General features: G+C 36.5%; 1 protein-coding gene across 2 annotated transcripts in view; it reads right to left on the bottom strand.

Annotated features, from left to right (window-relative positions):
- Positions 1-6,651: 6,651 nt before the first annotated feature.
- LOC129275141 (sorting nexin-13-like) overlaps positions 6,652-15,879 on the bottom strand; it is a 41,940-nt gene continuing 32,712 nt past the window's right edge. Inside the window, exons 15-21 of one of the 2 annotated variants that reach the window (XM_054911928.2) lie at positions 15,467-15,714; positions 14,774-14,884; positions 13,851-13,988; positions 13,604-13,657; positions 12,249-12,463; positions 11,221-11,333; positions 6,652-10,614 (exon numbers count right to left, since the gene is read on the bottom strand). In XM_054911928.2, coding sequence (XP_054767903.2) covers positions 10,340-10,614; positions 11,221-11,333; positions 12,249-12,463; positions 13,604-13,657; positions 13,851-13,988; positions 14,774-14,884; positions 15,467-15,714 — 1,154 coding nt within the window. In that variant the 3' untranslated portion in view covers positions 6,652-10,339. The remainder of the gene's footprint in view (positions 10,615-11,220; positions 11,334-12,248; positions 12,464-13,603; positions 13,658-13,850; positions 13,989-14,773; positions 14,885-15,466; positions 15,715-15,879) is intronic. The other variant, XM_064108176.1, reaches the window with a different exon arrangement.

Here is a 15,879-nt window from a genome sequence, read left to right as displayed (position 1 = left end):
ACGTCATAATGGTAAAGTGCAGAGCCTAGACACTGATATCATCATGACACAACAGAACTCTATTCTTAAAAGATATCACTGTTATCATGATTTTTGCTCTAGATATCTGATTTGGATGATAATAAAAATATTGACTGCCCTTCTTTCGGGGAACATCAAATATATTGCCCTTAAAAGACCCATATTGCCCTCGTCTAAAGACTCGGGCCAATATGATTCTTTTGCTGGCAATATATTTGATGTTCCCCTCAAGACCAGTCAATATTATATAAATATTATCGCTAATATTTTCCCACCACGTGGTAAAACTAAAAGACGAAGCGGAATATTCATTTTTCATGTTAGTGAGAATAATAAGTGTATTTTCGGGAAAAAAAGTACAATGAGCTTGACCTACTTTAAAGTCACCTGTTGTTTTTAAACTGCAGAGTACATCTTTAGTTTTAGTAAATCCCACCAAAAGTGTATGTCACTATAGTTGTGTTGTGAAGGATAAAAACTAAAAATGCATTTTTTTTATAAATTCACTGATTAATTTGATCCGGTGCCTGATCAAAATAAAATATCTTTGTATTTTTGTCTAAGACCATCTCGAGCATGGAATGGGCTGAAAAATTCAGGATATAATCTTTGTCAGAAGCTTTCTAATATCCAACTACTACATATGTAAAGTAAATGCTCAGACAGCCATTAAAAAAAATAAAAACATTCCTGTGAGAGGACACTAGATTTAAATTTAAATCACAAAGGGTGGAAAAATGCTATATTTTAATTTTTTTTTTTTTTTTAATAAATAAAAAGAGCATTTAATGACTACCACGCTTTTGTAACATTTTAAAGCGACCTTCAATTGACAAATCATGGGGAAATTGAATCAATACGAAATTTGCAAAAGGCAAATTGACTTGCATAATATAATAGTTTCCAACAATTCCTAGACTCTTAGCAGGTCTCTTGATTGCTAACCCAAAATAAAAAACCTCTGAAGTTATGTCTCAAAGTGAAAACAAGCAGTTTGCTTCTGGTTGGTTAGTCTACTAACTATCGCTCTCCCATATTAGACCTCCCAGACATGTAGGCGTCAATACATAACACCCCCAGGCATGCAGCCGAGTGAGAGACTTGAATCCCTTCTCTGTTCTGAGATTAGCCTTGATTTCCCCACTGCATGATTTGTCAATTGAAGGTCGCTTTAAAGGAGAATGAAACCCTTGAAACCAGCTGAATCCATATCGAAGAGAAAAATCAAAGAAACATATTGTTGAAAGTTTGAGGAAGATTGAATGAATAATAAGAAAGTTATGAGCATTTGAATATTGAGATCACTAGTGCCATGTAGATCCTCCCATCGGCAATGCGACCAAGATCTGTGATATCACACACGTACAACTCCCTCATTACTTTAGTACTTATTTCACGTATATTCTCACTTTTATAGAGTCTATCACAAGGTGAGGTGTTCTCATTATGAGATGACAAGTACAGAGGTTTCACAACATTATATCATTGATGAATCGTTTGTCATATGATTAGAATGAGCAAAAAGATGTTTTGGGGTATATTTTCAGTGTCCGAATGGGAGAGTTGTACGTGTGTGACATCACAGATCTTGGTCGCATTGCCGATGGGAGGATCTCCATAGCATTAGTGATCTCGACATTCAAATGCTCATAACTCTTTTATTGCTAGTCCTATTTTACTCAAAGTTTTGTTGATCTTATTCTTTGATTTTTCTGCTTTCACAAAAGCTAACTTGCTCCAAGAGTTTCATTCTCCTTTAATGTTCAATACTTGAGTATGTACTCGAGTATAGTTCACATTACTCACCCTTTCCCAAAGCTTTAGACAGACTTTAAGACAATCAATAAATCAACACCTTTTCACATGGTAATTTAGATTGCATTCTTTTAATACATGATATCTCTCTGTTCAATATATCTATGTACAATTATAAACACGATATACACACACGCACAAAAATAGTAATCCAACTTATTACTTCATTTCTTCAAGAAAAAAACAAATATAGTTCCACACATATACATGTAATATCAAATTCTATATCATATTTACATAGCAATGTGTGAATTCACATATGATATGCATTAATAGTAATGATGGAGAAAATAAATTTGTATATTTCCATGAAAAAATGATAACAAAAATATAAATATGCATGTACTCATTAAATTTATCTCTTTTTGCAATATATTTGATATGGATATGGAGTGAAATAATCTTCATTTGATGATATATATTTGAAAATAATATGTTAACTTACACTTAATGTTTATTGTGTATTACAAAAAACATTACTCTCAAATGACACGAGAGGGACTAGTATTGAAGAAAAAAATATTCACAGGATAAACTAGACAAAACAGAATGAGACTCTTACCAGTAATTTTCAAATTGGATTGAATTAAATTGAACATTATTTTAAAACTTTTAATGATAATCCGAGTAAAGTACTTCATACTTAGGTTCCTGACATACATATTATTACATTTCTGAATCTCAAAATTGTTTTTTTTTTAGTTAGACATACAAATAGATAGATGGAATCAATGAGTTTCATTATCGTAGTAAAAATTTGAATGTTCCATTGTAAGGTTCCTGATATACATATTATTACATTTCTGAATTTCCAAATTGTGCTGTTAGACATTCATATATATGGAAACAATGAATTGCATTATTGTATTAAAAATTTGAAGTCTCCCCACCCCCTTCCTGATCATGCCATGACAACTTTCAAGCAATACTTCCCATTTCATGTTTATTACTGTAATTTTAAGATTTTTCACAATTTCCTTCTTTTCGTCTATTTAATATGGGATTAGTATCCAGGTGGTCATACATTTAAAAGATATACAATTTTTTTTTATAAAAACAAGAACAGAAAGAATATAATAGGAAAAAGCAGAATAGAAAAAAAATGGAATATGAAAAAAAAATAGAATAGGAAAAAATAGAATATAAAAAAAAACAGAATGTGTGTACAGCCTACAACTTGGAAGATACTCAACCTCTTAAAACTTGTTATAATCAAAAAAAGTGTACAAAACTATTAAGTTGATCTTTTTAAAACATTTGTTATGCTCTTTTACATGGCTTTGGTAAAAAAAAAAAAGATCTATCCCATCCACTGCACCAACTCTTCCTGTTAATAACAGTATGTTAACATCAATAATAGAATTGGGAATAGTATCACAATGAAAACACATTTTCGCCAAGTTACATAACACTACTATTCAATGTTACAGAGGTAATGGAGTCATGATAGTGCACAGAGTGGCTCTTAAAAAAACTCCTTGAAGTTGCATTAACAAGGAAGATAACACTGTGGAATTTACTCCACAGGGCGACGCTGTTAACCCGTTGACTACTCAATTCTATAATTTCCATTGGCATTGTACATGGATCCCCCGGTTCCAGTAGGCAATGGTTTAACAATGAAGAAAGCAGTAGTACAACGCAATTTACGACCTTTGAAGACGTTTCTAATGACACCATACAAATACACCTGGAAGGAAAGAAAATTTTGTCGGTGATTTCACTGTCTAACTTGATCTAAACCAATCAGAAACAAGTATTTTCAGTAGCTTATAACAGTTAAAAGTGAAAATCGCTGACCAAATTTTTCATGAAATGCTTTTTGCCTGAAAAAATGTTCCAGATGACACCTTAGAAATAGACCTGGGTGGGTTTCACAACAAGTTTTGTAAGGTTATTTCACTGACAAAATTTGCTCTCGTCCAATCAGATGCGAGTATTTGCCACAGCTTATAACAGTTGTCAGCGAAAATCACTGACAAATTTCTTCATGTAATGGTCTGAAGGGTTCATTTATAAAATTGCTGGAATAGACTGACCACAATAATATCAAAATTGATGGGAGTATCAAATCTTTCACAACTTTTGTACATGGGAGGATCACAAATTGACACAGACATTTAATAGCACATCAATATTCTCAAGATGTTCCTGGTCTAATATAAAGAATTTCACTAAATATTTCCGAGAACCAATCTATGTTACTGAACATTCACAGAATCACGATTCTAAAGACAATATCAAATGAATTTCATTACACGAGATCTTGTGGACGAGTTCGATTTCATTTTGAATAATGCGTAGAAAACAGTTTGCAAGTGAAATGAAGGACAATAATAATCATAATAGAATAGCAATGCGCAGCAGACAAATTGTGAAAAGAGCTTCCCATGTGACTTTGCTGTATCAAAGATATAAACCCCTTTTAAAGGTCGTCTTAATACAATCTTATTTTGTCAGTTGTAACCATTTTTTCCCGGGAGATCATATTAAGATTTAAAATCAAATTGATAAGTACTAATGGACTTGAGGCATCACCCCAGCAATATCCCATTCCCCAGCCCTTGAACCCCCCGCCCCCCCAAAAAAAAGAACCCCTGACATTCCTATAAGGTCTAAGGTCAAATGTTGTCTGGTGAGCTAAGAAAAAAGCCCCATTTTTTTTGGGGGGGGGGGGCTGCTGGGTACCTATGGGGGGTGGAAACTGTAATGAATGGTAGAACCCTGAAGCAACAAATGCTTCAATTTGGGACATCATCAAATTTCTTTAATCAAAAAGCAAATTCTGATATCCTTTGACATTGATATATTTGTGTCTCTCACATACTACCTTCATTTTAACATACAAAATTATTCAATACTAAACTTCAATACCAAGCTACAATATAAACCAGAAAATATTCCCACTATTAAATCTATGACTGTATTGCACAAAGGTATACAAAAACTATCTAGATTGATTCAATTGAATTAAATAAAGAAATGCCGCAATGGTAGTAGAGTCATAAGCATGGCAGTATAGAATTTGAAATCATAAATTTCCAGTCATGGAGCTTAGAGAGTTTCACAAACAGTTTGAGTGTAAATTAGGGGGTGTTGAAAGTATTGATCGATTGCAAATTTCTGATGCAAATTCACAATTGATAATAAACAAACTTGATATTTAATTCTTGTTGCAAGAACAAACAAGTGCAAGTTTGTAATTTATTGCCAGATTTATGATTGATTTCCACCACAAATGACTTGCAATTCGGTGGATTCACAAATACGGTGCGCCATCTATCGGTTGCAGCGGACAGGCCAAAATTCACAATGCCTCATGGGAAAAAGTCGATATCTGTTGCATGCTAGAGCATGCATGCGATTATGCTGTACTGGCCGACACGGCTCGACTGGCTTGCATATGCTGTTTACAAGGGTACAGGTGGTGGATGGAGGAGAAATTTGCCGCATATTTCTTTGCGAAATTTAGACCGCTTTTGGTGAATTCTGTCTCCACTTTTGCCAAATCGTTTTCACTTTCTAAGCATCACAGTCACATTAGCACTATGCGCTGCCTGCGCCTGGTGTTGATCCTGAAGTTCAAATTTGGCCTGTTCACTGCAACCGATAGATGGCGCACCATATTGTGAATCCAACGAATTGATTGCAAATTTAATGATTTAATGCAATGCCCCATTAGATTCATGCTGCTAATGCATCATTGTACATAGTAATGCAACTAAACTCTCATTGATGAACATGCCATAGCATGCATCTTCTAACCATGATCTGACCAATGCACTGATATGATGCATTACATTCCTCACATAACGAGAAGTTAAAGTGACATTTTAGTCGAGACTTAATTCTTTGTGAGACACCCCTCAGGGCCTAGTCTCACGAAGACTGTAATCCCCACTATATTATCCAATGACAGTTGTTGCTATAACAGTGCTTTTTTAGCCAATGAAAACCAAGGACTGCACCACTGTTATCAATGGATGGCAACTTGTCAGTGATAACAAGCTTTATGAAACAAGACTCTGTTGCTCAAAGAATTGCAATCAAACAAAACCTGACGTTTGAATCAACATTCAATTTTGTTAGGTTGCATTCAAATTTAAAATGCTTCTGCAACAGACAATTACAGATTGAATGAGACTGAAGATTTTGGGGAAAAACAAACAAACACATGAACAACAATGCTGTGCTTGTGAGAACAAAATGTTATACCACTATACTAACTTTGAAAATAAACTTGATTTGTAAATTTTGCATATAATAAGCAGTGAAATTTTAAAAATGAAGTGCAGTTAAAATGGTTGAAAGAAAACGCAATAGAAAAAAAAGAGTACTGAAAAGAAAATGATGCAAATAAAAAAGAAAACTACAATGGCATGGAATATAAAGGAATGTGCACCTGGATATTTGAACAAAGAAAGTCCTTTAAACTGACACGCATTGTGGTATCAATTTGGTCCACTGATTTAGAACTGACCTTTGTGCACCCGCTACAGATTTGATGGATTGTTAAGAAATACATACACAAACCAAGTGACTACAAGTTTGAAATCCTGTCTGAGGGGGTGCAAGCTTGCTTCATGACATTAGAAAAATCAACTTGACTGTGAACCAAGAATTATTGGTTTCAGAGCCTGTGTTTGGTATTCTAGGTCTTGCCAAAATGAAAGTTGGTATTTAAGATATACCACTACTCTCTTTTGTATATTATTCCTTCATTAAAAAAAAAAAAAATAACACTTTTTTTTATTTTCACTGAAGCATGTTTTTAAAGCTATTCTGCAATATCTACATGCAAATATTTCTTTTATTAGAGTGGCTTACTTGGTTTCAACAAAATGGAATATATCTGCATATTATCATTCAAAGTGTACTAAGATAATTCATAAGGTGCATATAAATCAAAATAAACTTGCATTGTAATCATGTGCTTAACTTCAACATTTCAGTAGTCAAATCATATAATTCAAATATAACTTACATGTACAAGCTAGCAGACAAACAACATTTCAATTTCACATTGAGACTTACAAGCCTATAGCGTTTTCTCCTTTAATAACTTAACATTATTTGGATATTGTGGACTTCTACCGGCAATTAGGCTACCAAAATTTGATTGAGCGGTGCCACATACATCTCCAGACTGGCTTTATATAATTGAAAGAGTTCAATATTCCCGTCAACGGTCAACATCACCATCAGTCATCAGATATCATATTAACAGCAGCAGAATTGAAAGAATCACATGAGTATATTTCAATGATTCACTTGATTGCACATTGATCCAATAATTAACAAAGTTCCATCCAATAATTAACAATCCACAAAGACTTGTTCACGGACGTTGACAAAAAAGAAAAGAAAATGCCTCATCAAAATCCACCACAAAATCTGCCAGAGCAAAAAAAAAACAGAACATCACTCTATTTTATTAGGGTTTCTGGGATATGTATGAAGTATATCAACTCGAGTTGATATATCTTGGACTCCCATATTATTATGAGTACCAGAAAAATACAATACATATAAATGATGCATGTACACACAGCTTGCTTGACAGCAGTAAATTGCGAGTTCAACTTAAAGGAGAATGAAACCCTTGAAACCAGCTGAATCCATATCAAAGAGAAAAATCAAAGAAACATATTGTTGAAAGTTTGAGGAAGATTGAATGAATAATAAGAAAGTTATGAGCATTTGAATATTGAGATCCCTAATGCCATGTAGATCCTCCCATTGGCAATGCGACCAAGATCTGTGATGTCACACACGTACAACTTCCTCATTACTTTAGTACTTATTTCACTTATATTCTCACTTTTATAGAGTCTATCACAATTAAGGTGAGGTGTTCTCTTTATGAGAGGACAAGTACAGAGGTTTCACAACATTATATCATTGATGAATCGTTTGTCATATGATTAGAATGAGCAAACAGAGATGTTTTGGGGTATATTTTCAGTGTCCAAAAGGGGAGAGTTGTTCATCTGTGACATCATAGATCTTGGTCGCATTGCCAATGAGAGGATCTCCATAGCATTAGTGATCTCGACATTCAAATGCTCATAACTCTTCTATTGCTAGTCCTATTTTACTCAAACTTTTGTTGATCTTATTCTTTGATTTTTCTGCTTTCACAAAAGCTAACTTGCTCCAAGAGTTTCATTCTCCTTTAAAGACAATTATGGTGATATCTGCTTAAGATTCCACAAGTCTGCATGTAATAGATATAGACCGATACAGTGTGGGTTCTGGGTTTTTTTAATGGTAATTTCTAACTCGAGAGCTTCAAGCATGCCTGACAAACTATGACTTATGCACTGACATAGGAAGAAGGTTTTTTTTCATAATGAAACATATCCACCTTCTCATTAAGACCACAAGTGTCCATAGGGTGGACTTCATATACAGGTCCCTGTTAGGTATCTGTTAAATGTAGGATGTGGGAGAAGAAACTATAGAATGCATTATCATCTTGAAAGAATCAATCGACACCTTCTCATTTGCACACACTCACCCACCCCCACCCCCACATGCACAAATAATTTCACACACTCCCACTTTACACGCACACATTTTTCACACACCCGCAACATGGCAGAAAAATCATCCTGATAATGAAAGGCGACGCTTTACGAGAACTGAGTCATGCCTCAAAGCGTTAAAAAATCCAACTTCTGAAGTTGTTAAAAAGCTTGTGTTGGTGAAAGAAACTTTGCAACATTGGGAAATGCAGGATATTACAATCTTCTTTATACTTCATACCTCAATAACATGGCCGAACCTTAAACAACTTCATTCTGATATGAGAAATTTTTGTAAGGCTTTTGCACTTGAAAGCAGCTGTGCAAATGCTCCTCCGACAGCTAGATACATCGATATGTGTACAGTCAGACCTCTCTTATCCGGACACGTTGGGACCAGCACCAATGCGGATAAGGGATTTATCTGGACCTGGAAGACCCAATATTACATACACGCTGCTGCCTCCCCAATGGTAGCTACACGTAATCTATTGTAGTGGGCGCACACAGACAGTATTTCCCTGCTGTCGGTGCAAGTCATAAGCGTTTTTTTACGGAAATGAAATCGATTTGTTGCCAAAACTCTTGGATAATTTACCTGCTGAAATGACTGAGGAAAACATCGAGCAAACCTCAAAAGAACAAGAATGACTCAATGAAACTGACTTTGAAAAATTGGATCATCGCTGCTTCGCAAAGTCAGCCATTGTTATACTAACTGTAGGCTCAAACATGATAGATGACGCTGTCCGTAATGCAAGACGAGGCCTGAGCGCACGAGACATGTTTTTTTCCCCGAAATAAAAAAAGAGAATGTGATAAATTGGTTGCGCTGTGCCCTGATTTACTGGAAAATTATACTGTGTAAGTTCTTTTGGTGATTTGGGTGAGAGATATTTTCATAAAAAATAATGTGGTTGTAGGTAGACTATATTGGAAAATATATGTAATCAAAGTAAGTTTGCATAGGAATTTTCATTTTAGATTGAAATATCATTTCCCCACGTACTAGATTGAAAAAAAAAATTATCAGCAAGTGTGCGTCCAGATAAGGGGAGGCCGGATAAGAGAGGTTGGACTTTACCAATTTTCAGAATATCATCATTATTGTCAAGAATGGAGTTACTCTAATTTGGTTCAATATACACAAGCAAAGAAAATATGAGAATTACCGATTCCGCTCCCTCCATATTTTTCATAATAATAATGCAAATTATTGAAGTGCTCAATCTGCTAATAATTTTTATTAAAATCATTTTACAGATTTTATGTGGGGGGGGGGACTGATTGATGTTCTGTGAATGACTTTTGAAGCATTAATATGATCAAATATCTTCCACTCTATGCTTTGGTTCAATCTGTAATCTGTTGCTATCGTGTGAGTGAGGTATAGCTTTTGCTGTTTTCTATTCATATGCAACAAGTTAAAAACAAACATGTGATGGTAATAATATGTCATGATATTATTCTGCAATTACAAATCATCACATTTGGTGAAGAAGATAATCAATAAGTGTCTTTGGCTTTGAGATATGGACAATGCCCAAACAGATCAATGTGCAGAGAAAAGATCTTGAAAGAATGTGGACCTTGTATCACAAGACATTATAAGTCCCAAGTTCATGGACATCCCATACAATGTGTGGTTAATAACTGGGCTGTCCACAAAATTAAAGCAGAGAGTATGTTGTGAACCCTCAAACAGATTGTCTGTATTATTTGGATCAGATTCCTGAGGATAAGAAACCAATCAAAACCCCCAACACAATTTGAGGGTGTGGTCTTAAACCTGATCGCAAGATCGGCACTCTGATTTCCCAGTGAAACCAAGCAATTCTACAGAATGGCTAGGAATTAGACCTTGGGACCGCATCATTAAAGTGGGCTTCGGTAACACCTTACATCTTCCAGCCTCACACGTTTGAAAGTCAAGCTACAGAAATCAGATGGTCGATTCTTGCAGCATTCGCCGTGTGTCACCTGACGTCTCTTCGCCTGCTGCGCATCTCTTGCTGCTGTGCCGCCCTCTGTTGTTCATGCATCTTCTCCTTGCGGACTCGTATTCTTGGCGACTGCGAGTGGAGCTTGTGGAAGATCTCGCCAAACTTGTTCTCAGGGAAGAGGGTGAGGAGGAGGTTCTCGAGGAACACGTAGAAGAGTCGTTTGTTGAGCGTCTGGTTCTGGAGCATGTTGAAGGTCCTCAACATCCCGCGTCGCGTCGTCTCAGAGCCGATAAAGTTCTTCAAATCATCTACATCAAAAGAGATACCGGTGAACAGGTTATCAGATCATCAACATAAAAATTCCATGTACACCCAACCCACTTTATATGGGACCCCTATGAAAATAATTGTCTCTGTTTTCTAGTGCCTATGAAAGGTTACAATGCTCTCAAATTATCTTGGTTTGAGCAGCTCATGAAGTGATATAGAACTTGAGAGAAATAGTGGTCGAACATAAATAAAGAATAATTATCTGTGGAATAATAATCAATAATACATAAACAAGGCATTTAGAAACCCTATGCATAGTATACTATTTCACAGCGTTTACACTGTACATCAAATTGACAACAGTAAAAGGCTACATCTATGCTGGATACAAGTAAGTTTTCAACTGTTTCTTAAATTTATTATAGGAAGTTTCAGATCTCAGAGTAATGGGAAGCTTATTCCATTCTCTTGCTGCAGTAACTGTAAATGTACGATCGCCTGCCCTGCTACAGGTTACCGGGTAACTTAGCCAATGAAGATCTTCTCGTTTTGTGAAACTGAAGAGTCCACACTATAATCTTTAGTGGGCAATTCTATAAGGTGAGCTACGGTTTATATATCCTTAGAAACACATTGTGATTTACCTGGCACACTGCCGAATAATTCAGCCTTTGCAGCAACCCTTGTCCTGAGTTTCGTAGCTTCATCTCTAGGTTCAGGCACCTCTGCTAGCACACCACCAGGCCAGAAAGACTCCCTGGGAACAAGATTGATATAATAATATATCTGTAAAGCACTTGAGGCCTGGTCCCTCTGGCTGACGGACACAAAACATATTCATAACGGAATCAGCGGACAAGCAAAATTTTGGGGTGGCTCCATCTGTTTTCATCCACTCCAGACAATGGACAAAATGGGTGAACAATGAAATCACAGTGGACGGATGCTCGATGGATATAGAGCGTATGAAACACGTATGCAAAGAGCACGCGATGGATACATAACGTTTTCCAACGGATGGCAAGATTCTTTTCCGTTTTACATCCACTCTGCATCCATAAATGTTGTCCTGATATTTTAAGCACTACATAAAAGCCGAATATCGTTATTATTAGACATTCATATGGATAAACCGAATGATGGATTATGATACAAAAAATGAAATGCACGTATCAAAATAATTGAGATCTTGTCTGGAGATTGAGATCATGGTGAAAATTTGCATAATGGTAGAAAATTATGACATATGCAGGGTTGCATAGCTACATTCCCGACAATTGTTTTTTATTCTATGTCATATGAATTATGGTGTTTCATGCATGAAATTTGAACTTGGCTGTAAATCTAAAATAAAGCCCCTGAAATGCCAAATTTTTGTTTAGAGATTCTTCGTAGAATTCTGATCTAACAAAATGTTTAATTAGGCTAAAAACAGAATTAGCATTGATTTGTAAAGGAAGATGCATCACAGATTTGGACTCAAAGGTTGTGCGAGACGTGAAGAAAAAAAAAAATGAAACATTGTGGCGCAAGCTTTTTATGATATGGATTTGTTGTGCAAAGCCATCGGACTATCAGGGACAGGTGGAATGGTTTCAGTATCTTTCAGCTCTAGCTTGCAACTTGCAATACCCATCAAGGCCTAATAAGCAGGGATGACTGCATTACTTACTTCAAACGTTTCACAAGTTCGGCTACATGAGCTGGCGAAGTGATAGTCTCCACCCCTTCGATGATCCTGGAGTTTATCTTGGTGCCAAATGCTGCCTTGATGATCTGCCGTAGAAGAGTGACGACCTGTCGACGTAACCACTGATCACGGTTCTTCAGGTCAAAGACTTCGTCGACCAGCAGCAGCATGACCCGCAATGGAATGTTGTCATCATCCTGAAAGAAATATTGATAAAAGCAGACAAAAGTTAAGTTTCATGCAAGCCTTGGAGGTTAGTTGCAGGTGATTGCCCGCAATTCACCCGCAACAAAGTTTTGAGCAGGTTCAAAACTTTTCTGCATGCAAATCAGACTTGCGTGTGCTCCTGCGGGCAACTGCGTGTGAGATACTGTCAATGCGGGTGACTTGCGGGTAGCAAAAAAAGTCACCTGCAAGGCTTGCATGGAAGGATGTGACAGGGCCTTTACCATTTACATTTAATACTTTATTATATCAATGTCTCTTTTTAGTCTGATTAGAAGGAATGATCAGTACTTTACTAGATCAAATAGTAAAAGGGGATCAAATGGATCAACTTAATAGACAGAGTGATGAATGGGCAAATTGCAATCAGGCACTTCAAGCTGGTCAAAACAATGAAAGATCAATTATCATTGCATGGACCTCATGTATTCTAAAAGGAGAACATTAGCTCCGGCGACAATTGCTCAGCTCTAAATTTCACATACTAATCGAATTACCAACTTCAACCCTGGGTTTAACACAATACCCTACCCGAAACCTAACCCTAAACCCTATTGTAACCCTAACCCTACATCTTAGACAAAATAAAGCCCAGAGCAATTGTCGCAGGAGTAAATGTTGTGTCACCCTTTTGAAGCACTCAAATCTCCTCCTATTGTGCAAAGGTGAAGATCTCGGCCTATTGCATAAAAGTTGTTATGATAACTCTATCATCCAATGATAACTACACATGTACCATAGTCAAACTGATGAACAACCAATCAAAATCAAGAATTTCATGGAAGTCACCATTTTTACAAATGGTTACAACGTTTACAAAACGCCTGAGAACCACGGTCAGTAAAATTTGAGGGCACCCAAAACAATGGTCTTGTCATATTGATTTTCCACGAGGAGTGGTGAACAAGCATTTCCTGGGGCCAGTTTCATCAAACTTGTTATAATAACAAATTTGCAAGAAATGTGAAAAGCTACTGGAATCCTTCAATATCTGATTGGCTGATAGCACATTTCTTATGCATTTGCTATCATAATAAGTCTTTTGAAACAGTTCCCAGGACATTCTGAAGCAGATTTAGTCAAAGTACATGACAAGGTGAATGGCGACTTACCGAAGAACTGATTACAGAAGACACCCTCCCGATATCTTGCAATTGCTTCGGAGGCTACAAAAAAGGACAAAAACATAAACGCCATCAATTATTACAAAGACTAGATATTAGACTTTCACACTTGATCAAATATCACAAAATAACTAGCAAGAAATATCAACTAAAAAACTTCTTGAAATAATGAATTCTACAAGTATCCATCTGGCTCAATCAAAATTTTCAAAGACTTTAAAAATCATCCGCTTACCTTAAAAACTTTATTCACGGTATCAGACATCTTATCTGAAACCATGGCAACACCATCAACAAGGTTGCCTGGGACGGATTTGACTGTGTGGGCCACGTTACGAACGCCAGTCTTCAAAGGGTTGACAAAATGGTCCATCTGAAATGATAAGGAAAATAGGTGCAGTTAACAAAGTATCAGAGTATTACAAAAAATAATACATTGATCGGATGGTCAACTACCTACTGATCCTGTCAAGTCTCTGGAGATACCAGGGATAGGAATACTTAGTCTAGTGTGCAAATCCCTCACTCGAATTCAGCGGTCTGAATGCACAGCCTACACTGATATGTGCAATGAAGGCCAAAATGGAAACAGAAAATTTTATATGTGCTAGTATTGTGTGAAGACCCACTTGTTGATAAACTTTTCAATAAGTGTCAGTGCATGAGGAATAAGTAGAAATACTAGAGATAGCCATGATGACATTTTTTAATGCTATCTCTCCCTCTCTCCCCCCCCCTATCTTTACCTGCTTCTCCTGTGACATTTGACCTTTGACCATGATCCGAATATCAACAAAAGCAAAGTTTGAAGTTGATATCAGGGCCCCGTTGCATAAAAGTTACCATTATGGTAACTTTGCCATCCAATGGTAACTTGCATGAAATCCTTGATTCTGATTGGCTGTTGATCATCGCCACCATGGTAGTTACCATTGCATGGCAAAGTTACCATAATAGTAATTCTTATGCAACAGAACCCTGGAATGAAGTCGAGGCCGGTACTTCTAAGTCATAGGGCCGCTGGAGAAAAGCAACACCCATAGACTTTGTGCATATGACTCATTCCAAGGCCAAGGTCATGGCCAGCACAATCAGGCCTCAAGGCCCGCCTTGACTACATCCCTGGTTGATGTGTCAAACAGTTCTTCAGTTTCTTACCCGTCTTGCCAGAAGACCTTTGCCTCGATGATAGACACCAGGTTCCAGAAAGTTGCAGATAATGCTCTGCAGACCAGGATTGCTGGTCAGAACATCTTGATTTAAAAGAGTCTAGAATAAAGAAAATGGTGATAAAATCATCATATCACCTAAAATATGGCCAAGCCTTTTCAGAATCATCAGTTTTCATGGGGAATACAACACCATAGAGCAATTATCAAGTAGCAGGTGTAATTCATCAGAATAAAAGTCATGAATACAAGACCTAATGCAATGCTATGTTCATGCTAATGCTAGTGACAGATCATGTAATTGATTGTTATGATTGATTGTACATTATGGTCAATGCAATCAATAACACAAATTCTTTCTACAATCAATCCCTATGATTAATGTTACAGATCTAAGGAACGTGTTTCACAACCCTGTAAATAAAATTGTGACTTCATGCATGCTTTCATGACTTAACTGTACTTCAAATAGCTTATTGTATTACCTGTAAATAAAATATAATTTATCCACGAAACGTGTCTTGACAGTAAAATGTTAAATCAACCTCCACATTCAAATCCAGGAAATATGATTGACACACAATTGGTTTGCCATATTTCTACTTGTTTGTCAAGTCAGGCATAACTTTCCAAAAAGCTTTATGAAACACACCCCAAGACGTAGACATTAAGGCTCAAATACCTGAAGATATTGCGTGAGCGACCTAGCCCTCTTTTCTAAGAAGCTCTTGTTGGTGTTCTTGAAAGCACGTTTCCCCGGCAGGAGTAGGGTCCGAAGCGACTCATATTTTTCCACGAGGCACATGTGAAGGTCATGGAAGTCACTGTATCGCCTGAAGACATCCCAGATCTCCGTCACACCCTGGCTGTCGGTCCTTGTGACGTGGATTGCGTAGACAGCGTAGGATTTGCCTTTCTCCTTGACGATACCTACATGTGCAATGGGTTCACAGCAAGAAAATATTAATTATACGCCCTAACACTTCTTAATTAATAACAATAATCGGTTTATTTATAATGCTCTTTGGACATACATTGTACTTAAGAACTTACAGAAAGATAATTCTATTTTTATCACAAATATGCAACAATTTT

This window comes from Lytechinus pictus, chromosome 13 (genome assembly GCF_037042905.1).
Source record: "Lytechinus pictus isolate F3 Inbred chromosome 13, Lp3.0, whole genome shotgun sequence".
NCBI lineage: Eukaryota > Metazoa > Echinodermata > Echinoidea > Temnopleuroida > Toxopneustidae > Lytechinus > Lytechinus pictus.
The sequence above is the reverse complement of the archived record's forward strand: the minus strand, read 5'-3'. Positions and strand labels throughout refer to the sequence as shown.